Source organism: Peromyscus californicus, unplaced genomic scaffold (genome assembly GCF_007827085.1).
Source record: "Peromyscus californicus insignis strain IS unplaced genomic scaffold, ASM782708v3 Scaffold_3__1_contigs__length_106647218, whole genome shotgun sequence".
NCBI lineage: Eukaryota > Metazoa > Chordata > Mammalia > Rodentia > Cricetidae > Peromyscus > Peromyscus californicus.
This window is the reverse complement of record NW_026294551.1, coordinates 60815728-60842580: the sequence shown is the minus strand read 5'-3', so window position 1 is coordinate 60842580 and position 26853 is coordinate 60815728. Positions and strand designations below refer to the sequence as shown.

Below are 26853 nucleotides of genomic sequence, written 5' to 3'. Positions count from 1 at the left end.
ATTGGATGAAGAAGACTCAGAAGCACCTTAAGAATGAATCTAGCCTTTTGCGGCTACAGGGGGATCCAGCCTCTAAGGACTGAAGAGCTTTCCCTTCGCCCCAGGCATTTTTATTTTTCTCCATATTTACACTTTAGCCAGTTGATTTCCATATGTTCAAAACAACCTGAAAGAAGCTTCCAAAAATACAGTGCCAAATGCAAATTTCTTAATTCATCGGGTACCACAGTTTTCCGGGTTTCCAAACCAAGTTTTGCATAGACTTTGTATCCTTGGGAAACTCTCAGACAAGATTCACATAAAGCTACAAGAGAAACAAAGGGTAGCTGCTGAACAAAAGATGGATTAGGGCTAGGTGCTACTCTCTGGAGCCAGCCCAGGAGTAGCCAGCCCATGGGGAATGCTGCTGCAGCTGGGAGAGACCTCTCTGTACTGTGGCCTGTGTGAGACTGCGAGAATTAGCCATGCTGCTGCTCCAGCCTGCCTGCAGCAGCCAGGGGACGAGTCTCTACACCACAGCCCGCATAAGAGACATGAACCATGAAGCTGCTGTCAGCTCCGTTTTTATGTGTCTAGAACCCTTTTTTTAAGCTTTTTTTTTTTATGTGGATGTACATGCCGCACTTTTGGGCCGCTATGTGTAATTGGATATTTCCTGTCCCGACCACCTGGTCCCCAAATAGCCAACTCAGAGGCTGAATATGAATTATACATGCTCGACCAATAGCTCAGGCTTGTTATTAGCTAACTCTTACATTTAAATTAACTCATATTTCTATTTATGCTTTGTCACGTGTCTCGTGGCTTGTTATCTCATTTTCTACGCATCCTGCTTGCCCTGCAGCTGGCTGGCATCTCTCCTGACTCTGCCCTTCCTCTTCCCAGAATTCCCCTAGTCTGGCTCTCAAGCTGAATCTCTTCCTGCCCAGCTATCACCCAGTCAGCCTTTTATTAACAATGAGCATAATCCACAGCAGTCAGTCCGTGTCATTTTCGTCAGTCCGTGTCATTTTCCCCAGTGGCAGTCGTAAGCTGTGAACCTTTCCTTCCTGAGACGGAGCTGGTCTGCACAGTTGACGTGGGGTTACTTGTTGGCTCATGGTGAGCACTCTGTAGGGCGTCGGGCCGGCTCTTCCCTCACCCGGTGTCTTTGTCTTTGTCACACAGAAAAGGAACCTCTTGTTGGCGTTTGAAGCCGCTGAGAGTGTAGGCGTCAAACCCAGCCTGGTAAGTGTCCTATTTTGTGTCCTTTTGATGTTTTTCCTACTGCATGAGAAAGAACTTCCTGCTACCCACTGAGTAACCAATAAAGAATGCTCAGATCCATTTGCTGATCTGTTACTCGGGATTCCTAATATAAAGTGATCCAGTTGAAAAGGATGTAGACTCGGGGGTTTTTTGTTTGTTTGTTTCTAGTTGTTGTTGTTGTTGTTATTATTATTATTATTATCATCATCATTATTTTATGTTTGTGGGTGTTTTGCTTACATGTGTTCCGTGTATGCCATGTGTGCCTGGTGCCTCTATAGGCCAAAAGAGGATGCCGGATCCCCTGAAACTAGAGTTAGAGATGACTGTGAGCCGCCAAGTGGGCTCTGGGAATCAAACCCAGGTCCTTTGGAAGAGCAGCCAGTTCTCTTAACTGCTAAGCCATCTCTCTAGCTCTAGACTCAGAGTCCTTAAAATTAAGATTTCATTATGAATAAATTTCAGTTCTGGCAAAACAGTGAGCTAGATTATTATTAAAATTCTCTTGTTTGTATCACCAAGAAATCTCAGTGAAATGTCTTTAAAAGAAAATGACACCAAGGTGTTGTGGTGCACATCTTTAGTCCCAACACTTGGGAGGCAGAGACAGGCAGATCTCTATGAGTTCAACACCAGCCTGGTCTGCATAGTGAATTCCAGGACAGCTAAGGCTATGTAGTGAGACTCTATCTCAAAAACAATAAAATAAAAATAAAAAAGTATCAAATTTTGGGCCAGTGGGACCAGGAAAAAGTACTTACCTCCAAGGCTGATGACTTGAATTCAGTCTGTGGTTCTCACATGTTGGAAGGAGAGAACCAAGTTCCAAAAGTTGTCTTCTGACCTCTCCTTAAGTGCCTGGGCTGTACGTACATATACATACTGAATAAAATAAATGTAAAATGTAATAATGTTTTTCAAAAGCAAAAAGAAAATATCAAGTATAACTGAGCTCTCAAGAAAGTATAAAAAAGAGCTGCATAGTGGTTGTGCATGCCTTTAATCTCGGCACTCAGGAGGCAAAGGCAGGTGGATCTCTGAGTTCAAGGCCAGCCTGGTTTATATGGTGAGTTCCAGGACAGTCTCCAAAAATTAAAATTAAAATTAAAATTAAAAAATATGTATATGTATGTATATATATATATATATGTACATATCAGAAATTTAAAACAAAGTGAAAAGCGAAGCTGTGAGCTATGAGTCAGATGTTGTGAAAACTCCACCTGCTCCTGGAGAGGTGATGAGGTTTGTCTCTGCCTTGTGGGGTGGGATGGGGTACAAAGACCAGATGAGGTTTGGAATCCAGATTTCTATCTGGAGCACCTAGTTAAAACTCTGCAATGCAGGAAGCGCCTGTCATTTAATGACTTCTGAAATATGCACAAGCCAAAATTACAGAGCAGACAAGAAAAGGATTGACTTGAGCCAGCCAGCAGGTCCACCCAGTGAGAGAGAGGATTACCTGCCAGAACGGGGGAACAGATATTAACTGTTTAACTCTGTCAGGGAGGTAAGGGACACTGGAGAGATGGCTCGGGGTGAAGTGCCTGCTGGGCGAGCATGATGACCAGTGTTGAGATCTACAGACTGTATGAAAAAGCCAAGTGTGTAATCCCAGCACCAGAGGGTCTTGCTGGCCCGTGAGCTCCTGTCAGCCTGAGGGTACCTGTCGCAAAAAGTCGAGAGGGACTGAGGAAGACGCTGGATGCTGACTTTTGACCTCAGCACACCTATGCACCCCCACACAGCACATGCACACATGCTAAAATGTTTAAGAGAACATATGTGGTGGCACATATCTAACCCTAGTTTCCAGGAGCTGAGGCTTAGCTTGACTCTTGAGGTCAAGCCCAGCCTGGACAACATAGTGAGACTCCCTCCAGCTCTGAAAAAACGAGAGAGAGAGAGAGAGAGAGAGAGAGAGAGAGAGAGAGAGAGAGAGAGAGAGAGAGAACAAAAAAGACAAAAAGAGGAACAGAAGAGGAACAGAAACCAGGGAGGGACATAGTGCTATAAATATAAAGAGAGGGAGATTCATAAGGACTCAAGCCTGTTACTGAAGTTGTCAGAACCAGAGCCTTGGCCCTCCTAACCCTAATATGCTAAGCTTGACTAACCTTGGGAAGCCAATTCAACAGATAACTAATCGTGAAAGCAGGGAGAGGGGAGTTGTACAGTGTGGCCATACTAGGAACATAGAGGCCCAGTGACCCCTACACAAACACTCCCAGTCCATCTTTAAGGCCCTGACAAGAGGCTTAGACTTAAACAGGGCAAGAGATGTGTAATTAAGCATTCCTGCCCATCGGTACCCATCATTGTCCAGTCTCAGGTCTCCCCGGCCAGGTGGTCTCACAAGTTGACAGAACTGTATGAATAGTTCACTGAGACAAGCCAGATCCTTCTCTTGTCCCAGCAAGAGATTCCTGGAGAAATTACAAGTCCATGGGGACCAATGTTTAAAGAGGCCAATCTCCAAAGGGACCGGCACAAGTATCTTTTTAGAATGTTTTTGTGCCACCAGGACGGTTACAAAACTACTAGAAATGAAATTTTGGAATAAGAAAACACAATGGATGGGTTGCCAGACTGGTTAGATACAGCAAGCGAGAATGATGGTGGACAGAAAGCGAACATCAGGAAGCCACCCCACAGGCTGAATAGACAGCGAAGGCTGGAAGAACCGTGAGACCCTTTACTGGTTAATATGTAGTTAGTCTCTAGAGTGGAAAAGCCAATGAACACAGTAGGTTGGAGGACACTGTAGGTCACATGAAACCCTGCCTCCAACATATACATAAATAAATAAATTAATAAATAATAATAATAATAAATAAATAAATAAATATTATGGAGTGGACAAAAGAGACAATACCGAGTGATAACCAACCTGGAGTCAGCTTTTGGGTTTCTTATTTACAACAACAAAAATCTGATTTAAGCCACTGTTAATTGGCTTTCCCATTCTTGAAACTTCTTACATAATCTTTCAATAGAACTTGACCAAAGGTTATTAATTACTGTTGTTACTTCTGGTTGGGTATAGTTAAAAAGTGCCACGTGTAACCCAATGTATTACATATGTGGTGTGGTGTGTGTGTGTGTGTGTGTAAAACACAAAGCTGGCTTTGATATCACTATTTAGTTGAGAATGACCTTGAACTTCTGATCCTCCTGCCTCAGCCTCCCAAATGCTGTGTTTAGAGGCATGCACCACCACTATGCTTGGCCAAAATTGTTTTTTGTTGTTTTTTTTTCTTTTTTTTTTGTTTTTTGAGACAGGGTTTCTCTGTGTAGCTTTGCGCCTTTCCTGAATCTCGCTCTGTAGCCCAGGCTGGCCTCGAACTCACAAAGATCCGCCTGCCTCTGCCTCCGAGTGCTGGGATTAAAGACGTGCGACACCACCGCCCGGCGTTTTTGGTTGTTTTAATCCATATACAGTCAGGAAGAAGAAGGAACTGTCAGGAAAACACAAACTGAAGTAGCAGTGAGTTGTAAGTCCATAGCCTTCCAAGGATGGAGGAGTTGGAGAAATGAAAAGTGAAAGAGCTGTGGAGAAAGCCGTGCTCTGAACGGCGATAGCATGCTGATGTGAATTTGAAACAGAATGGACAGTTCTGTAGAAATACCAAAATCCTCCATATGTCACATGTAACCATTTTCTCTAGACCTTACTCAGAAAATAGAACACTAAACGTTTAAAAAATAAAATCGAGCTGGAGAGAAGGCTTCGTACTACTCTTGCTGAGGACCAGAGTTCAGTTCTCAGCACCTGTGTTGGGCAGCTCACAACTGTCTGTAACTTCAGTTCCAGGGAGTCTGACACCCCTTTAATGGCCTCTGCGGTCACTGCACTCTTGTGCAGAAACTCACATTCAAACACACACATGTACACATAATTAAAAATAATAAAAACACGTCTTAAGTTTCTGTGTATCCATATCTATGTAAGCATGTACACATTTTGGGAGTAAACAGAGAAGCAAGGGAGATTACTTCAAAGTGAAGCTCTGTAGTGTACCCTGAACTTTAGAACACATTCCTGCTCAGCCACCAATCACAATCCACACAGAAAGAATTGGGCAAACGTTCGTGGCATCATTGTTACTGCTTCAGAGCCACTGTGGTATGTCCTCCAGGACTAACTGTCTGTGGCTTGGTGAGGGCTCACCGTGGCCATTTTGTCCATGACATGCTTGCTTACTCAGGGCATGTACAGGACAGTCACTGCACAGGACTGAACTCTCAAAAGCCTTACCCACTGTCTTTCTGAACATTTGAGAGTCCGGTAAGTGAGGTCAGTTACTTTTTATAAGTTTTACCGTCTGAATCATTTTAAGTGGGGTGAAGTACCTTCACAATGTGGTGCAATCATTGCCGCCCTCCCCACGTAGAATTCTTAACTTGCAAAATCGAAACTCTGAGTCTGTTAAACATTAACTCCCTACCTCCACCCTCAGCCTGGCAGCCACTGTTCTCAGACACACCTAGTTCAGACACTCCGTGTAAGTGTACTTGCTCCACCATATCCGTCTCATGTATGCCTTATGTGACGTAGTATAAGGTCCTCAAAGTTCATCTGTTAGAATTCCCTTCCTTTTTAAGGTGAGTGGTGTGGTTATACCACATTCTGCTCATCCGTTCATCCGTTACTGAACATTAGGGTACCATCGTAGTTTAGCTCTTCTCAGCAAACGCTGCTGTGAGCCTGGATGCACAAGTCCCTTCTCTTTTTATTACAAAAGGCCCTTAGCACAGTGCCAGGTCATACACTGTTAGTAGCAAGTATGTGCTAGGAAGTGAATAAAACAGGAAACTATAGTACACACAATAGCCACGTATGTACCGGATGCCCATAGAGGCCAGAAGATGGCATCACATCCCCTGGAACTAGAGTCACAGGCAATTTGGGTGCTGGGAACATCACCCAGGACCTCTGGAAGAGCAACCAGTCCTCATGACGACTGAGCCATCTCTCCAGCATCAGGGTACTAAAGAAATTCTTATCTAGTATTTTCAAAGTCAAGTTCATTTTCATTCTGTCTGGGGAATTTTTGTGGTCCATTGTATGTGTTCTATCTGCTGCATCCCATTAATTAGGTGCTCAACCCATAGTAATCCATCCCTACGTTAGTCACACCAAACCACATGGGAGAAGCATCTCTTTGCTTCTGAGTTGACAACCAGTTGCAAAGGGTTCTTATTCTGTGGATCTACAGCTGTCCAGCACACAGGTGCAGGAATGTCACTGAATTCCCCTCCCTTTGAGTGACTAGGATTAACCAGTGCCTTTAGCCAAAAGCCACCCCCCACCCCACCCCACCCCCATGAGAAAGGCCTGCCTTAGCATTAAGTAGGGGAAGAAGATATCTTCTAGATTTAATGCTACCTGGAGCTCCTTTTATCTCCTGTTCAAAAAGTACCTGCATCCACACTCGTGGAGGACAGGCATAAATGCGGGCAGGACACCATAAAATGAAATTTAAAAGAAAAACCAAAAACACCTCCCGTTTCCTCTTGTCAGGAACTGCCTTGTGGGCCAGCAAGATGGCTCGGTAGGTAAAGGTTCTTGCCACCAAGCCTGGTGATCTGAGTTCAGTCACTGCGATCCACATGATGTAAGGGAAGAACTGACTCCTGCAAGTTGTTCTCTGACCTCCACAGGTGTGCCATGACATGCACATGTAACACACACACACACACACACACACACACACACACACACACTCATACACACACTGGGTGAATGAATATTTTCTGGTGGAATCACAGCAATTATTCATAAATGGTATGACCATTTTATTAGAGTGCTTTTAAGGTAAGAGTGTTTTGACACTTGCCTGTAGTAATGTCATTGTCGTTGTTTGGGTTTAGCTATTCTTGTAGCACCTGTCTCCTTGTTGTGTCTTGTTTTGATTAGTTTTGTTGTGGGAGTGGGTCTTTGAGACAGAGCTTCCCTGCATCCTCAAGGCTGGCCGTGACTCCTGATGCTCCTGTCTCACTCTCCAGAGAGCTGAGATCAAAGTGCATGGCCACACCCCTCACTAGATTTAATGTGAGTTTCTCTGCTGGAAAACTGTGCTGAGCTCTGATTTGTTCACAGTTTTTTGTTGGCCACTTGTCTTCCTTGGTGTGGTGTCTTTGCCCCTCTCTAAATCTGTTTTCTTATTGTTGGTTTGTAAAAGATACACATGCATACGCGCGCACATAGACACACACACACATACACACACACACACACACACACACACACACACACACACACACATGCTGGAAACAAGTCCTTATCATACTTGATCTTCAGATATTTTCTCCCAGTCTGAGAGTTATCTTTTCATTCTCTTAACAGTATCTTTCTCAGCAAAGGTTTTAATTTTGATCCAGTTTAATAATTCATTTTCTTTCAAGGTCCATGTTTTGATATAGTTCAAATCTCATCACCCAACCCAAGGTTACCAACTCAGATTTGCTCTTGTATTCTTTCTAGAGCTCTCAAAAGCTTTCGTTGTGGTCTCTGATCTGCTTTGGTGTGAGCTGTGACATATGCATTACTTGCTTGTTCGCCTTTGTTCTACGTAGGGCCGTCCAGTGCAGTACCAGGTACTGAGGAGAGCATCCTTACCTCTCCCTTCCCAGAGCTGAAATCTTGCCCCTTCATTGTTCTTCTAGACTGTTTTGCTGCTTTTTTGCATTAATAAATTTTATTTTTTTTTAGATTTATTTATTAAGATTTATTTATTATGCATACAGTGCTCTGCCTGCATGTATCCTTGCAGGCCAGAAGAGGGCACCAGATCTCATTATAGATGGTTGTGAGCCACCATGTGGTTGCTGGGAATTGAACTCAGGACCTCTGGAAGAACAGCCAGTGCTCTTAACCTCTGAGCCATCTTTCCAGCCCCTGCATTAATAAATTTTAGAGCCATTTGTCAATACCTACCAAAAATTAAAGTTTTCTGGGATTGCTGGGCAGTGGTGGTACACACCTTTAATCCCAGCACTCAGGAGGATCTCTGTGAGTTTGAGGCCAGCATGGTCTATAGAGTGAGTTCCAATGCAGCAAGGGCTACACAGAGAAAAACCCTGTCTCGAAAAACAAAACAAAAAACAAACAAAAAAAAAGATTTTCTGGGATTTTGATTGGGATTATATTATATCTATATATCAAACTTGGAATAATTAATCTTAACAATATTATGTTTTAACTCAAATATATAATACATGTCTACTCATTTAGGTATTTGCTTTCTGTCATGATTTATAGTTTTCTGCAGATAGAATTGTACATATTATGTTAGATTTGGACTTTAAAAGTAGGGAGTGGGAGGTGGAGAGATGGCTCAGTGATTAAAAGCACTGGCTGCCCTTCCAGAGGACTCAGGTTTGGCTCCTAGCACTCACAAGGCAGCTCACAATGGCCTGGAACTCCAGTTCCAGAGGATCCAGTGCCCTCATCTTGGGTACCAGGCATACATGTGGTACATACCCATATATGCAGGGAAAACACTCACACACATAAAATTAAAACTAAACAAACTTGGGAGGGGGGGTAAGTACTATTTTTTTCTAGTTAAAGATCCCTGCTTTTCGTTTCTGGCATACAGGAAAGTGACTGAGGTCTGTGGGACTGTGTAGTGGAACTTTGCTAACCCTGTGTGCAGGCTTGCTTTTCAACCTCTACAACATCTGCAAAAAACAGTTTTATTGTTTCCTTGGTAATCTGTATGCCTTTTTATTTCTTTTTCATGCCTTATTAGCTAAAGTTTCAACTACTGTGTTAAACAGGACAAGAAAGAGAGTCCATCTTTGTCTCAGTCTTGATTTGAGGGGGAAAACATTATCTTATACAGTTAAGTATGGTGCCCGCTGTTGGGTTTGGGGGGGCAGTACATACCCTTTAGTGTGTAAAATAAGTTAACTTCTGTTTTGCTTTTTGAGAGGTTTTTTTAAATCATGAATAGATTCTGAAGTTTGTTGAACATATTTTTTTCTCAGTCTGTTAATATGTTAATATTGATTTAAAAGCATTGAGCCAGCTTCACATTCCTTGGATGAGCCTCCTTTGATCATGATACTTTATAGATTAATGAATTCAGTTTACTAATATTTTTTCCAATCTGCTAGCAGTTTTGTGTCTGTTTATCTGAGAAACTGACTCACAGTTTTCTCGAAGTGTCTTTGACTACCTCAGGTTGTAGACTAATCTGGCTTCACAGGATGAGTTGTGAAATATTCTCTCATCTTCCATTTTTGGAAACTGAATAACTAGTATTAGATCTCCTATATGTGTTTGGTGGAATCATATGAGCCTGGGTTTGGGCTGTTAACTGTTAATTAAAGCAAATCTCATGTGTGGTGAAATTATTACTAAGACAACCTCCCTCCCGCCTAAAATGTGCAAAACATTTCTCCAAAAATTTTCAGATGTGATGTTAATTATGTCACAAAATATTTTTGATTCAGTAACTGCTAGTGTGAAATGGTCTGAGTTAAACTGTGACTAGTAACTGCACTTTCAAATCATCTGAAACTACAGACCGCCTCCTCTACAGAAAGGAAAGATTTCTGTCTCTCCTGAGTTCATAGCCATGCCTTCTCAGAGCTCATCTGCCTCTAAATCAACACTGTCAGATTTTTTTTTCCCTATCTCTGGTTCTCCTGGAACTCACTCTGTAGACCAGGCTAGCTTCGAACTCAGAGATCCGCCTGCCTCTGCCCCCCTGTGTGCTCAGTCAGTCTTTATTACAGTCTGTGCTGTAGTCAGCAGCCCTTGCTCTAAGACTTCATTTTTTTTCCTTCAAAAAATTTTCTGGGCAGAACTGTGTGGAAGGTTCCTCTTGTGTCCTAAGTGCCCTTGCTGGTGGATTATGATATGCTGGTCATTTTAGCGTGACCAGGGAGCAGAGCAGGAGAGAAGTGTTCACTTGGCGGCCAGTTGGCGGCTACCCAGGAGCAGATATGCGTTCCTCAGCCGCTTTTCCCTCTGCACCTCTGCTCCTGGCTGTTGTTCTGTTACAGCCACAAAAGACTCCACATCCGATCCCAGTTAATAATTAAACGTGTTCTAAAGAGCTTGGTGAGTAGCCTGCCAGGCACCTAGTCCTCTTCACCTGTCTTCTCGCCGTTTGGCCTTGCCCTTACACGTGCTTGTTAAGCAAACTTCCTTGCAAAATTAGCCCCCAAAACTAGTAAATTAATAAAACTAAATAAAGAGCCAAAAAAAAATTCACTCAACTAAAGGGGAAGAAAGAAAGAAAGAAAGAAAGAAAGAAAGAAAGAAAGAAAGAAAGAAAGAAAGAAAGAAAGAAAGAAAGAAAGAAAGAAAGAAAGAAAGAAAGGAAAGCCCAGCCACTAAGTGGTGATAACACTAGTAAAGCATGTGGTTTGAATTGGCTCAAGGCATCTCTGGTAACCCCATGACTAGCTCTCGAGGAACTGATTTGACAGAAAGAGATAAGACTACCCAGTGCAAAGTGCAATGCGTGGAAACGAAGGAAACTGGAGATAGCACACACCCACTGAAGCACAGTGGTGTGAGAAAGCATACACAAGCATGTCCATTGGGAAGACGCAGAGTGTGGGAAAACATGTCCACTGTGGTGGGAGCCTAGGAAACTAGACTTAGGTTCATATGCGCATTAGAAAACTAGAAACCATTTTCTAACGTGGAAGTTCGGGGGACTGTAAAACGCTGTAATGGTGTTTAAAGATGAAAGCAACAGGAAGTCATGTCTTTGGTCTTTGAAAGAGGCATATCTCCCCGGTAAAGCTGCCGAAAAGCCTAGCTCAGCACTTCAGCGTGGTCTGTGTTTGCCTACGCTTTGGTTCCTGTCAGCGGAAGGTTTCCAGTCAATACCAGTCCTGACCTGGATCAGAGTCACTTGGTAAAAAGGGGTCTGAGGTGTCCTCTTGTACTGTTGCCTTTCCCCTGCAGGAGCTCAGTGAGATGCTGTACACGGACCGGCCTGACTGGCAGAGCGTGATGCAGTATGTGGCCCAGATCTACAAGTACTTTGAGACATAAACAGAAGACCCAGCAACAGCCGCTGCCTCTTGGCCTGAAGTTAGTCCTGAAAGCACCTGCTCACTGCCCACCATACCTGCTGTGCCCACCACCTAGCCGTCTGGATTTCCAAGGAAGGCTTAAGCCAAGTGGACCAGCACTCTGTGGGGAAGCAGAGCTGGCTCCATCTCAGATGCAAACGTGTCTGGAGCCCATGCTCAGGAATCCTTGTTCCCAATGGGAAGTTTCTAGAGAGGCAGGCCTGGCTTCTCACACACTGGGTCCCAAACCCAGGCCCTCTTCTGTGAGATTCCCAAGTGTTGCCAGTCCCGTTTGCTGCCCACACGTGGCCTACACACTGACAAACAGCCCTTCAATCACCGTGTCTTTTCTTCTCCTCCTCCTTCCTCCTTCACTAAAACCGCTCTAGCTTTGCTTTATTCAAAACTTTGTCCTTACCAGCTGCTTACCCCCCAAATAAAAGAACAACCCTACAAAACACAAAAACAAAAGCAGCTTTTGCTTCTTAGCAACCTGGAAACACACTGATTAGGGAAATAGTATGCTCGCTCGGTTCTGTATAACCGAGGGCTGATAACACTGCATATAGATCTCGCTGTTCCTATTAGATTCCTCACAAGTGCAAAGGGACACTTAGGTACCTTGCTGAGGGCCCACGGGAGGCCAGCTGGCATGCTCATTAACCACACAGCCTGAGTGCCGCGCTGGTGTCCTGGCTGATGAGAACTGTGACCGTTGTCCACGGCACCTTCTGCCCTGCTGTTTACTGACAGTCCCGTTCGCACACATGTCTGCCGAACACATAGAACTCAACACAAGTCTCGTGTGCGAAGCAGCCTGTGATGGCGAGCTCCCTGTACATTTGCACAGTTCCGCAGGCTGAGAGGTGTGCCCCTTGGGATCCTGGGTGGACAAGAAATGTAAACCACGTTTTGGCTCCAAACAGGCTTGGCCCTTGGCACTTGTTGGGCCTTTTACATTTGCCTAATGAAAGCAGCTGTTAGGAGTGGTGATGTCCCCTAAAATCCCCCTGGTTCCCTAAGTGCTCAAGCCAGGTGGCTCTAGACAGTGGTTCCCAACCTTCCTAATGCTAGGAGTTCCTCATGTTGTAGTGACCCCCAACCATAAAATTATGTCATTGCTACTTCATAACTGTAATGTTGCTACCGTTATGAATATAATGTAAATATATGGTATGCAGAATATCTGATATGCGACCCCCAAAGGGGTCCCAACCCACAGGCTGAGACCACTGCTCTAGAAGCTTTTTGCTATTTTTCTTGGACAAACAAATGTGCACTTCACAGCAAATGAGGGTGCCCCTCTCTCAGAGAGTTGGATATGCACAAACACCCATTCCTATTCTAAGTGCCAAATAGCCCTGAACTGGTCCTTGGACAAAGGACCATATGCTCACAGCAACCCCTGAGAATGACCGCCATAGTTAGGGTGAATCTGCCTGCTTGTCTGAGCCAGTCTGCTGGCCCAGCCCTATCCTTGGAGGATCTGGGTTCTGCCCCTCCCTCCAGTCCATCCCTCTGGTGGGTAGCAGCTGGGTACAGCAGCTTGATTCTCAAGCTAATGTAGCTTCATGGGGCCACAGACTCCACCTTCAGGCTCTATCTGAAGTTCTTGGCTGTGGCTCCATACGGATCCCCTGGAACTCCTCCAGGAACTGCATGCCTGACCCTCGGATCAGGTGAGTTAGAATAACTGGAACGGGGCAGAGATGGAGTCTGCACATGCTCACAGTTCTCCAGAACTGATGGGCAGCCCTGCAGAGGGCTACGACGCTATTCCCCGCCCCTCGTTCTCCCCACAGGAGCTGCTGGTCCCTTCATCTCCAAGTGGAAGTTGAGGCCTCAGAACCTCCTTGCTGATGAATGGGTCCCTCTCAAGGCTGCTGCTTGGGCTGCCTCCCATACCCATGTGTTGACATAATTGATGATGTGCCCCCCCCATCCCCACTGTCTCCATGGGTCTGCTTTGCCCAGCCATCATAGCGGGGTGGGGTGGGGGGAGTGCTGCCCACACAGCTGGGTGTTGTTTCTTCAGGGGTAATCTCTGGAGTTGTGTAGGAAAGGCCACAGTGAAGGCATGTGAGTTTAGTCTGTCCCTGGCTGTTCTCAGGGTGCTGTCTAAGAACCTGGAGCTCTTGACAGAGCAGTCCCCATGCTGGTCTCCAGACACCTCACAGTATCTGTAAGTAGAGGCACTTTGGGGCCCTAGGTCGCTGAAGACCAGCCAGCAGAGGACCAGCCAGCCACATCTGTTCTTGTCTGTGTTCTCTTTGGGGCTTCCCCTGACTGCTGCCGTTCTTGCCAGGGGGCATAGAAGAGGGATGGCATGCCCTCTCAATAGAAGCAGCTATTGCTGGTGGTTGGGGGGCAAGGCAGAGGGCATGCATGCCTGACAGAGTTCCAGCTCTCTGCCAAGGTGCCATACTACTGCATGTGGAGGCGCAGGGCCTGGGAAGAGCTCCAGGGAATAGAAATGAATATGGAAAACTGACCAGCTAAGAACAGAAGCATTGGGGGAGGGGGGTGCCTTACTTTTTCTTGGTTTTGTTTTATGTTTTGTTTTGGGTTTTGGTTTTGTTGTTTGTTTGTTTTGCTTTGTTTTGAGTTTTGTGAAACAGGATCTCATGTAGCCCAGGCTGGCCTTGAACTCTTGGTCTTGCTGCCTCTGCCTCCTGGGTGCTGAGATTAGATTCCATACCCAGCTTTGGTGCTTTGTTCTTGCTGTGTTCTTTTGCTTCTCTGCAAACCATCCTTCAGAGGCCATCAGAGGCCTCCATAGCCATGTTTCTTTCCATCTGCCCTCAGCTAAGCACAAAGAGAACTGCAAAATGCAAGATCCTGGGAAGCTCAGGCGTGTTGAGAAGTCTGTGGTTCTCTGCACTAAGTGGTGTCTGAACTGTTGGTGGGTGGCAGTGCTGAGGCCATTTCCCACAGTGACAGTATCCCAAGGAATGTCCCTCTTCCTAGTCCCCTCTCACTTCAGCAGCCACGCTTTCCTTAGTTCTCATTCTTCATCCAGTTGTTCCTCAGCTTTTGTAGACCATCCAGAATACAAGCCATGGCTAGAAGACAGAAACTCATGTCCTGCCTAGCACAGGGCCACCGCCCGTGGCTTCAGCTATCCTGGAGATGGAGACAGGAGAATCAGTTGAGCCTGAGAATTTGGGACCAGTCTGGGTAGAAGAGACCCTGAGAGGGTGGGGGGCTGTCCCAAAGAAATCAGCCATCTAGCAATAATGAATATTGGCCATATTCTCTTCCTATCTCTCACGAGCACCAGCCACATGCTGGTCTCTGACCTGTTTCTCTCCTGCAACTTGTCACTGGCCGATGGAAATGGAGAACTGAGACCTTTAGGGACAGACCCACTCACCAAATCCATCAGTTCCTAACTATTCCAGTGTGAGATGTCCTGCCACTGGCATCTGAGAGCACCCCCAGGCAATGGAAGAGAAGTGTCTCCAGCATCTGCTGAAGCCCCTGGACGTCTGGGTCCTCTGACCGACGCTGGAACACCCTGAGTAGCTCACTGACTTTAACCACAGTAGTTGAATGCACTCGATCCATGTGTGGCCTCCTCTCCCTCAAGAGCACCCAAATAGTGCCAAGCACTGCCCAGATGTGACATGCCGTCAGAGGTGGACAGGGCTCCTAAGTGTAAGGTGTGCCACTATGTAACATTTCTAATAAATATATTTTGTTTCTATCTCAGTTTGATTCTTTCACCCAGTGACATTTATCAGCATTTTTTCAAAGCACCAAACTTGCCTTGAGTTTGCTTAAAGCGATCTCCCTGCATGTTCTTGTCCCTTCACAGTCCCCACTGCAGCTGCTTTACAGGTGGCACCTCTGACCTTCCCATCCGCAGCTGTCTTGCTGTGGCTGCAGGATGTGGATCACCTTCCAGCACCCGTGGATCACCTTCCAGCACCTGGATGCTGCCAAGCTGAACAAACGTGCGTAAGATGGGAAGTGGACTGCCTGGACCCTGGAAACTACACACAGTGTTCTTAAAAGTTATGACAAGATTGAAGAGACAGGCAATTAAAAATGTGGCTAGCAGAGCAGGCCAGTGTCTCTAAGCATCACCTGGAAGCCACCATTCATAGGCTGGTCAGGCCACAGAAGAGGAGGGCCACCCTAAAATCTTTATCGCTCTTTCCTCTCAAGTGCCTGGTCTTCTCCTGAGGGCCTGTACAGCTTCTCAGGGTGATGGTCACTGATAAGACTTATCAAACACTGAGTCAGCTCAGGGGCTACCACTTCCCTCTCGGTCTAAAGGGACAGGAAAAGTTGTGCCAGGAGATACCAGGTCTTGGTTACTCAACATCTGATTGCCCTGTACCATCTTGGCCTTGTACCGAGTGCCTTGGGCTGTATACGTGCGCGTATCCCCACTGGTTCATGCACAAGCAGAGTGAGCCTTTCACAGATGGCCTTTCACACTCTGCACTTGGGAATGATCTCCACATTTACTGATCTTTGAGGCTCATCAAACAGGTTCTGTCCTGTGGACTTGACTCTCTACATGAATGAAGCACCATCCATGGGCATTCTGTGATTGGGCACATGCACTTTACAGGTAGGGTAACCTGGGCCCAGATCCCCATACAGTTGTCTTAGGTAGTGTCTGTTGCCACCACACAGTACCACAGACTGGGTACTTTTATAAAGAATGGAGGTTTATTTAGTTCTCAGTTCTGAAGTCTGGACCCTCCAGGAGCCCAGCACTGGTGTCTGGTAAGGTATTCTTGCCACATTGTGACTTGGCAGAGGACACGAGGAGACAGAGTAAGCATGCTAGCCCTGGTCCCTAACTCTTTTGAAGTCACCAATGCCACCACGGGGAGCCTGACCCTCATGACTCAATCCCAGTTGCCTCCAAAAATAACACCTCCAAACCTGCTAATGCATGAACTTTGACCATTAAGTTTCTAACACGTGAACTTTGGGGAGATACATTCAAGACACAGCATCAATGGTAGGGAAAAGGCTCATGGGTTAGCTGAATTAAATGAATGATTAGCATGGGTTGCTATTCGTGGCCCTAAGCACAGAGCCCTGGGCCCCCAGCCACCTTCCCTCTGCTGGGTGAGAAGGGCTTTGCTCTTGGGCTGTGTAAACTTCAGTCTGAGCTCCTTAAGCGCCAAGTGCAGGTTTCTGTGCTCATGATGCCTGAACCTATGAAATAGTGGTTATACCGGTCACTTGATTAATTGGTCTAGCTGCCGGTTACTCACCCTCTGACTTGGAGGTCAGTTCCGGGAATGAATACCACAGCATCCAGCCTGTGGCCCTTCTTGTGAACAATCTGTTCCAGTATTTTCCAGCTTGATGATAAGTTGGGAAAGCCTTGGGGAGAAACTTGAAACCTGACCTCCCCAAGGCCTTCATCTTTCCTTTTTCCTTTAATAGTATTACGTCTGGTCTCATGAATGAAATGACTTAGTATATTCCCCTCAGAGCCTTGGAGTCTTCTGGGCTCTTTAAATGAATTCATTTTTAACTTGATTCACCTGCTTCAGTGAGTATTTTCTAGATCATGAAAAAAAAATTCCATGAATAGATGTATTTGCCTAGGACACTTTAGAAGGTTGGCCGCAGGCCTGTCAACACACGAATTCGTCCATCTGGGTTGCTATTTATATCCTCCTTAGTGTGGCCATTTCCCTTGTATCTGAAAAATGAGGCAAAACAGATAGCAGGACATGGGAAAAGTTTTCCTGTTCCATGTGATTTCAAAAGGCTTGGCCACTCTTCAAGAAGGCTGATCCTAGAAAACATCTGGCTGGAGAGGGACCTCATCCTGAGAAAGGCCAAGTCTCACCACCCAGAGCATCAGACCAGGAAACAGGGATGGCAACTCACAGTGACAAGGAGGATGTGTCTTCTCCAGCCTGGGGAAGCCTTGCAGACTCTCTGTGCCCACAAATCCAGCTGCTTTTGTTTAGGGGAGGGGGAAAAAGAGGCTTGTCTTTGGTCATCTGCCTTTTTTTTTTTTTTTTTTTTTTTTTTTTTTTGGTTTTTCGAGACAGGGTTTCTCTGTGTAGCTTTGCGCCTTTCCTGGAACTCGCTTTGGAGACCAGGCTGGCCTCGAACTCACAGAGATCCGCCTGCCTCTGCCTCCCGAGTGCTGGGATTAAAGGCGTGCGCCACCACCGCCCGGCTGGCCATCTGCCTTTATAGTCTGCAGCCATGTGCCCAAAGTGAGCACACGGTTGTTTTGTTCCCTACAGCAGTTGTGTGTGTAGCTAGGTGTCGGGTTACTCTGCCCTGAGTGTGATTTCAGTGTTTAGAGCTTTGGGGTGTAACAGGCTGTAACTGCAAACCAACTCCATCTAACATTCCGCCCATCCTGGAGAGCATATGGCTGTGATAGGACCGCTTGAAGGAATTTTACAGATGTTCAGCTTGAAGGAATTTTACAGATGTTCACAGTGGAATCTTTAACAAGAGAGGATGTCCAACTTCTGCCCTGACTTTGGATCCCACCTTCTTAGGGCCAAGTTCAGATCTTTGGAGTCCAAAGAACCACGCACTGTTTTTCCCACGGGCTGGAGTCCAAGGACCACGCCGCTGACATGGCTGGTGGGCTGTTGCTCTTAGTGTTTGTCGCTTGTTGCCGCTGTAACAAATTACTACAGACAACACGTCTGTTGTCTTACAGTTCTGGAGGTTAGGACACAACCTGAGCAGGACTTGCTGGGTGCCATACTTTGGGTCTTGAGTATTTCTCAAAGGTCAATGAGTTAAAGACTTGTTCAGCAACCTCTTTAAGAGGTGGAGCCTAGTGGGAAGAAGGTAGGTCCTTGGGGATGTGTCCTTCAGGAAGATACTAAGACCCTGGCCCCTTTTCTGTGCGTTTCCCAGATGCCGTGACGTGGGAAAGCCTCCTGTACCACACACTTTTGCCGTGGTGTGCCAGACCACCCCACCGCAAGGCCAAAGCAGCAGGGCCAAGTGACTGGACCAAAACCTGTGAAGCCTTTCTTCCCTTTAAGTTCATTTTTTCAAGTATTTTGTTACAGCCATGGGAAGCTGGAGCTCCAGTGGCCTCAGCAGGTAGGATAATATCCCCTCCTGGAGGCCCTGGGTGAGGATAGTTTCCTTGCCTTTCTTGGCCTCCCACATTCCTTAGCTCATGGCCTCTTCCTCTGTCTTAAAGCCAATGTGTGATGAAGCTTTTGGCCATCCCTTTCACCTGTCCAAACCAACCTTTTCATGGCATATTTTTAGTAGTTTAGAAAAATCTCACTGAAGAATATCACCAATTTGTTGTTGTTCATGGCTGCATCTTCCCCCTGGCCCTCTGCAGCTAAGGAAACTCTGATTTTAGAGTCACATAGGCAGATTGGGGCAATCATTAATATCATGCTATTAATGATTCTTCCCCTCTCACAACCCCTACTAACCTTAACCACATCTGCAGTCTCTCGCCACGTGAGGAACATCTGTGCCAGGCACCAGTGTGTGGCGGCTCTGCACACTACTGTCATTGTTTCTGTCTCCTCATTAACAATGGTAGAATCTCTATTTCCTAGTTATAGTCACCAGGGCATATTAGAGTTCTCTAGAAAAAGAGGACGGGGGGGGGGGGGGGATAGATGTGGAATGGGATTGATTTAAGGATCTGGTCCATGTGTTACAGAGGCTGACAAGTCCCACGCTGCCACCAGCCAGCTAGAGGCCGAGGAAGGCCTCTAAGTCAAGAGAGTGGTGCTGACTCTGGTCCATGACCTGGGAGCGCCAAGGGCAGGACAAGGATATCCCGGCTCAAGTGGTCAGCACAGAGAGATTCGGCCTTCCTGCCTTTTGGCACCATTTAGGCTCTTACCCACACTGGGCAGGCATCTGCTGTGCTCAGTCTACCAATCCAAACGCCCCTCTCTTCCAGAAATGCCCTCCTAGGCATACTCAGATATAATGCCTTACCATCATGGCCCGGTACAGTCGCTATGTAGAGTTAGCCACCACCCAAGCAGAAGAGCCAGGCTGGTCCACTGTCAGGCCTCCCCATCCTTCCGATGCCTACAGTGTTTCCCTCGGAGAGCTTTCCTCAGCTCAGCAGCCAGCTGCTGGGTGCCGTTTCCCCTGGGCCACGTGCCTAGCCCTGACCAAACAGCTGGAGTAGGATAAACGTGGCCTCCTTAAGAATAAGCCATGTTCTCGCATCCTAGAACTGTCTCCCTCCAAAGGCACTGCTGCATGCTGATGCATTTCCTAGGTTGGGATTCAGCCTCCTCAACAACCTACCCTCAGGGAACTGGAGCCCTGTGTAACTAGCTGCAAAACCAACACTGTGGGAGTCAGCAAGTGACTGCTTTGAATGGCTTGGGGCCCCAGTAAGCACGGTTGATACTAGACCATTGGACAAATGAGCTAACAGAGGCCTACAAAGGTTAAATAATTTGTTTACAGTAACGTAGCGTGGAGGAAGCGAAGCAGGAAGTTAAACCTAAGCCATCTGGTATCAAAACCTGCATCCCGGCCACCGCCATATTCCACCATCACAGGTGCCTGTGGTGAAGGAAGCCCGTACTGGAGGCAGCAGGTGCTCCTCAGGTGATGCCATGTGATGCCTTTACCACGTCTTCTGATTTGAAGACAACGGAATTCCTACCTTGTGGCAGCTAGAAACGAGTTCTCGCCTTAAGATCTCAGACGTTTCTTTAGCCAGGAGTCTGTGCAGAGATCTGATTTTCTAGTGGCAGACTAAACCAGGCTCATGGGATTTATGCCCCAAATCCTCAGCACAGCTCAAATGCCTTTCTCAGACCCAGCCTTCAGCCCCCTGGGTTCTGTCACATGGACCGAGACAGCATCACATGCCCCATCTTAACCAATCATTGGCAAAAGAAACAGGGCAGGCTGTGTGCTTCTCTTAGTACCTGACTTGTGCACCCACCTGCCTGCCACAGGTACCCCCCCCACCACTGAGCAGAACCCTTTTGTTAGCTTGGAATATTGTGTGGCACTCAGGAGGCAGCCAGTGTGTCTGCCCCAGTGTGTGCATGTGCATGCGTTGGTCACACGAACAGGACATTACCTATGCTAACCTTGATTCCTGCAGACCTTCAGGGGCTGAGCCTTCTTAGGGCAGGCATAGGGTAGCCTGGGAGAAAACAGCTTCAGGGAACAGGTTCAAATCCAGGGTGAGGGCTCCTGCTGCCCACCACAGAGCTTGCTAGTTTACAGTGTCCTCTGCTGGGACCCACCCAGCAGGGCCACTTGTTACTCGCAGCAAACCAATGCCAGCCCATCGGATGCTGACATTGTCATCGCCCCCAACCCCCAACCCCAAGCCCTGCAGTTGGTCCCAGTGGCCAGGCCAGGTTGGGACATGATGGGAGAAGAGGGTACCAGAGAGTAGGGTGACTAGGGCACGGGAGAGTAGGGTGACTCCCAGGTAGTTGTCAGAGATGGGTGGTAAGTGGGGAAAGGAGTCTCTCTGGGCCTCAGCTCAGATCTGGTAAGTTGAGGCTCTATTGAGCCTCATAGGCTACCCCCTGCTGTCTGCATCCACAGGACCCCATCTCCGGGACAGCGTTCCCTAGAGCACAGACTGGACAGTTCTCTGTCTCCAGGCATGGAAAGAGGCCTGCACTTGAAGACGTGATGATGGGCAGGAGCTGCTGTGCAGTCTCTCCCTGCACTCCTGCATGGAAACCTTTTTCTCCAGGGTCACTTGTAACCTCTTGTCCCTAAGGCCACCACTATCCACAAGAAGTCACCATGAGGGGCTGGAGAGATGACTTTGTGATTAAGAGCACTTGCTGCTCTTGCAGAGGACCCAGGTTTGGTTCCCAGCACCACAAGATGCCTTATAACCATCTGTATCTCCATTCCCAGGGAATCCAACGTCCTCTTCTGGATTCCTTGAGCACTTCATGCACATGATACACATACATACAAGCAGGCAAAACATTATATATATATATATATATATATATATATATATATATATATATATATATTCATATAATTTTTTTCTTTTAAGAAAAGTCACTATCCCCTCCACCTGTCAGGTCACAGGTCAGTCCAGTCTTAACCCAACTCTACTCCCTCCTCTTTCGGTGGCTGCCTTTCCCTCAGCCCTGTCCCACCCCCCACCCCACCCCCACATTCTCTTTTCTCTTATGTCCTCCCTTCACACTCCTTGGTGTCCATTAGGCCAGATAAAGCACACCACCATAAACTGAGTAGTTTATAACCCAAACATTTATTTCTCACTTTAGATTTTATTTTTTTGTGGGTTCTGTTGTTACTGATTTGGTTTTTTTCCTGGGGGTCTGATGTGTTCTAAGCATGTGCTTACCCACTGAACTATACTTCCAAGCCCTCTCATTAAATCTTAATTAATAGGATAAATTAACTTATCTTGGAAGTTCAAGATCAGGGTACTAGAACAGCTGGGCTCCAGTGGAGCCATACAGATGACCAAGGCTTTGTGTATTCTCACATAACGATGGAGAATGAGCTAGGGATCTGGCCTTCTCAAAAAAGACACTGGTTCCATTTATGAGGACTCTGGTCTATGCCTGACCCAACCACTTTCTTATACCCTACCTTGGAGTTGGGGGTCTCAATGTATAAAATGTGTAGGGATATGAACATCCTACCCATTGCATTGGGCTAGTTGGCATTTAAACTTACCCCTTTTGAAAAGAGTGTCTTCAGCCAGTTCCCTGAGGAATGAGTCCAGGTGGCATAGTTTATAGACCAAATTGGTGCTGTGGGATGGTCTTTCTGTATGCTGTGAAAATGTGTTGCTTTCACTGGTTGATAAATAAAGCTGTTTTGGCCAATAGCCAGGCAGAATAAGCCTGGGTGGGAAAGCCAAATGGAGAGACAGGGGAAGGAGGGCGGAGTCAGGGCAGATGCAATCCCGCCACCCAAGGAACAAGATGTCAGAGAACCTGTAAGCCATGGGCCACATGGCGATGCATAGGTTAATAGAAATGAGTTCATTTAAATGTAAGAGCTAGCCAGTAATAAGCTGGAGCGATCAGCCAAACATTTATAATTAATATGAGCCTCTGAGTGATTATTTGGAAATGGCTATGGGATGGCACAGGACAGAGGAAAGCCTCCGATTACAAGTAAGGTCATCAGGTAAAATTTAGGACTCTTGGTTAGCTTTGGATTACTGGTAAATGACAGTTTCTTAGTGTGAGTGCACCTCCTGTGACAGTTGGGCAGGCATACTTTAGAAACTATCTGAATTTCAAATGTCTCTGACTACCCTCTAGGAGCAGGTATGCCCATGTCCGTGTGCCCAGGCATGAGCAGTTCCAACTAAACAAGTTGGCAGCCATGTCCCAGTCCTGCCACCAGCCTGGTTTCAGTGCCTCTGCCCACGGAGAAAGTGTTCTGTCCCCTGGCCAGCTATGAACAAGGATGCTGTGGTGTGGCCTTCACCCCAGCTCCTCAGAAAATAAATGCTCTCCACATTTGACCCCTAGGGGAGCATGTGTTGGAAGCTGGGTTCTTGGAATGGAGAAATTAAGTAATAGTTGGGAGAGTTAAAAAAAGGGGAGCTTTGAGGGGTAGCCTAGTGGGAAGTGATGAGTTGACAGAGGGCTCTGCTCAGCCCATAGCTTAGGCTTGTTTCTAACTGGCTCTTAGAACGTAAATTGACCCATATCTTTTAATCTATGTTTTTTACATGGCTTGGCTACCTCTACTCTGTTTTGCTCATGCTGCTTCCTCCGTATCAGCTTACATCTACCCTTCTTCTTTCCAGCATCCTCTGTACCTGGAAATCCTACCTAGCTATTGGCCAACAGCTTCTTATTAAACCAATCGCAGTGACACATCTTCACACAGTGTAAAGGAATATTTCACAACACTTTCCTGCCACGATGCTACCACCCACCTTCTCCAGAGCCAGGGCCGTGCTGTTTATACTTCTGGTCTCCAGAGCTGTGACCCTAATAAACCTTCCTTATAAAGGACTCAGCCTCAGATATTTCATTAGAAAACAGCAGTGTATCACTAGAGGCACCTTGTTCTATTCTAGATGATCTTAGAAACACTTTGAAGTACCAGACCCACCCCCTCCACCCCCACCCCTAACGCAACCAAAGCTTCAGGGGTGTTCTTCCTAATCCCTCTTCAGGTGGTGTGTCTTCTCCGCCTCACCTCTACCTAACACATCTCACCCTTAAGATGGCCTAAGAATTCCTTGAGAAACATCCCCACAATTCCCAGCTAAGCAGGTCCCCTTAGAAATCGTTACCACACATCCTTGCTTTATTGTCAGGATCACTAATCATTGTCGAATGCACAATTATTCAGTTATGGGTGTCACTGTGGGCAGATGTCTGCTCCCCACCCCCACCTGCGAATACCATGGGCCACACACTGTGCCTAGGCATAGACTGCCTCTGGTATCGTCTGCTCAAGATGGGCGTGGTCTGGGAGTCTGAGGGCAGCCATATTGGAGAAGATGGGCTTCTAGACATCAGTGGAGGTGGTCTGGCCTGATGGAGATGTCAAGGTGGTGGCCAGGGAAGGGAGGTCCCGTGAGCTGGGCTGGGCTCGAGCTGCATGGACAGGAAGGGCAGAGCTGCTTTCTCCTCCTCACCTCTTAGAGAAACTTTCTTCGTGAAGGCATTGGCCACGTTTGTATGCTTGGATGTATTACAGTATATTTGCAGTCGGTATGGACTCCATGTCTTTCAAGCCAAGGTTTTAAACCTATCCTCTCAACCAGAGTGTCCAGAGCACGTAGCTTGAAGCTTGTCCTGGAAGACTTGTGGGGGAAACGCTTTCCTTTGGAACTAAAAAAAAAAGGCTTTGAAATATTGAGGCCTCTATTTCCTTCACAGCTTCTCACGGAGCACTTGCTATAAAAGTGGTGACTCCCCAACCCAAACTCTGAATAAACCCTGACTTGGTGGAAAAGCATCTACAATATTGTGAACTCCACCCCAAGACAGGCCTCAGATAGGTAGCAGGGGTGGGGGCTAAAGGGGTCCCTTGAAACCCCTCTACCTGGCTCCAGAAAGCTGCTGTGAGACACAGCCCTCTGTCACTATTGAGACACAGCCCTCTGTCACTGTTGAGACACAACCCTCTGTCACTATTGAGACACAACCCTCTGTCACTATTGTGAGACACAACCCTCTGTCACTATTGTGAGACACAGCCCTCTGTCACTATTGTGAGACAGCCCTCTGTCACTATTGTGACACAACCCTCTGTCACTATTGTGAGACACAACCCTCTGTCACTATTGTGAGACACAACCCTCTGTCACTATTGAGACACAATCCTCTGTCACTGTCCCCACAATGGAAATCATCATCTCCTTTGAAATGGAATTCTTGAGATACAAAACCAGAGACCCGAAGATCCAGATCTGGTGACAGGCTCCTCATTGGTGTAAAGTAGCAGTTGTGACAGGAAATACCAAAACGTAGAGTGCAAATCTTGTCACCGCATCAGACTAGACAACCCCTGTCACATCCTCCCATCGTTCATCAGCACACTTAGACAGTAATAAGACAAGGAGGTCTCAAAAATACTCTTAAGCAATGTAAGGAACTTACACCCCCTCAAAAAAAAAGTCATAGGAGAAAAGCCCAAAGCTGTGGCACTGATGGGCCAGAAGGAACAGCAAAAAGATCTCCACCCTCTGGCTGCTCCTTGTCTGACTCAACTCGACGAGACCTGGAGGACCCGGAAAAGGATCCTCGGCTGAGGAACTGCCTCCACCAGATTCTTGCCTAATAATGAGTGAGGGAGGGCCCAGCTCACTGTGGGTGATGCCCCTCCAGGGCAGGTGGACCTGGGCTCTCTCAGAAAGCAGGCTGAGGAAACCATGGGGAGGAAGCCAGTCAGAGGTGCCCTGCCCTTCGGATCCTGCCTCTAGGTTCCTACTCTGAGCTCCTGCCCAGACTTCCTCCGTGAAGGACTGTGATGTGGAAGTGTAAGCACAATAAACCCGCTCCTCCTCGAACTTGGTTTTGATGAGTGTTTTATTACAGCCAGAGAAGGCCAAGTGGGACCCCCTAGTGACTGTGATGCCTTTGCATTTGGAGTCTAACTTCTGCTGGCTCCTGGCCTCGCCCCAAATGGCCACTCTCAGGCAGGACAAGTGGGTTATAAAATTTACTACTTCAAGATAGAGTGAGCTGCCCTCTTGAGCTCTGTTCAAATAGGACCCAAGAATGACCCAGCAGGAAAGGGCAGGTGACTCCTTTTACTGCTATAAAAAGACCCCATCCCCCTCAAGGGGGAGATTCCAAGAACTCACCCCCTAGATTTCTGCCCACAGTAGCTGTCCTTTTTGTTTGAGGGTTTGTTTTGTTTCGTTAGTCATGGTCTCTAGCCCAGACGAGCTTCTGAGCCCCTCTGTAGCCAAAGATGACCTTGAATTTCTGATTCTCCTGCCTCTGCCTCTCACGTGCTGAGCTGACAAGCCTGAGCCACCACACTTAGTTTATGTGGTGCCGGGGATTGAGTCCAGGACTTTGTGTATGCTGTGCAAGCACTCTCTCAACTGAAGTACACCCCCAGCCGTAAATGAAAGGCTGTGTCGGTGTGCGGTGATGGGGGTAAAACTCAGAGCCCTGCCTAGGTTAAGCCCTACCTCTGAGCTCCAGCCTCAGCTACATTCTTTTCTCATTTTCACTCCTATTCCTTGTTACAATCCGTGTGTGCGTGCGTGCGTGCACATGCATGTATTTGTAATGGGAATGGAGGCCAGAGGATAACATAGTTGTCATCCCTGGCCTTTCGCCTTGTTTTCTGGGAGGACCTCTCCTATTGGTTCTGTGGCTGTGTAGATGGCCGCCTGTGAGCTCCTGGGTTCTCTTGTCCCTTCCTCTCAGGTCACCCTAGAACTGAGACTGCAGATGCTTACACCACAGGCTCCGCTTTACATGGGTTCTGGGGACTTAAACTCAGGTCCCCGTGCTTGCATGTCAGGCACTGCCCAGACCCTTGGCCCTATTCTTCGTTAAACTTTCTAAATCAATTCTGATCGTTTATCGAACGCCTTGAGCTCATCGTTCCTAGCACACAGAGTCACCATGGATCCAGGAGCATTTCGTGGTGACATCCCTGAAAAAGTGACATTTGTCCTCGGGATCCAGTACAGCTGTCAGAATTCTAGTGATCACAGCTGTATTCCAGCTGGCAAGGTGAAGGGTGCACAAGTGTCCCGGACCATTCTATTTAGTTTATTTTGGTTTTCGAGACAGGGTTTCTCTGTGTAGTCATGGATGTTCTGGAACTCACTATGTAGACCAGGCTAGACTCAAATCACAGAGATTGGCCTTAAAGAATTAAAGAAGGCATGTGCCACCACTCCCAGGTTTTTTGTTTTGTTTTGTTTTTGTTTATTTGTTTGCCTGAATCTTGACACTGCTTTCACTTACAGTTCATTAGTCATGTGCTCATGCCCTTGCGCAAAGGAGGATGGGAAATGTAGTCTTGAGTTGTGTCATTAAAAGGATGGGAATAATCAATACTGTGTTGATAACTGAAAGTCTATGACAATTTTTTTTTATTGTTGAAGTTTAACTTTTTGAAGAAGTTCAAAACTTTATTTTT

The 26853-nt window shown here is 46.8% G+C and overlaps 1 protein-coding gene across 7 annotated transcripts in view; it reads left to right on the top strand.

The window, feature by feature from the left end:
* Specc1 (sperm antigen with calponin homology and coiled-coil domains 1) overlaps nt 1-14998 on the top strand; it is a 281079-nt gene extending 266081 nt beyond the window's left edge. For all 7 annotated transcript variants that reach the window (XM_052757169.1, XM_052757163.1, XM_052757167.1 and 4 more), the window contains 2 exons: nt 1168-1227; nt 11183-14998. In XM_052757169.1, coding sequence (XP_052613129.1) covers nt 1168-1227; nt 11183-11272 — 150 coding nt within the window. In that variant the 3' untranslated portion in view covers nt 11273-14998. The remainder of the gene's footprint in view (nt 1-1167; nt 1228-11182) is intronic.
* Nucleotides 14999-26853: the final 11855 nt, after the last annotated feature.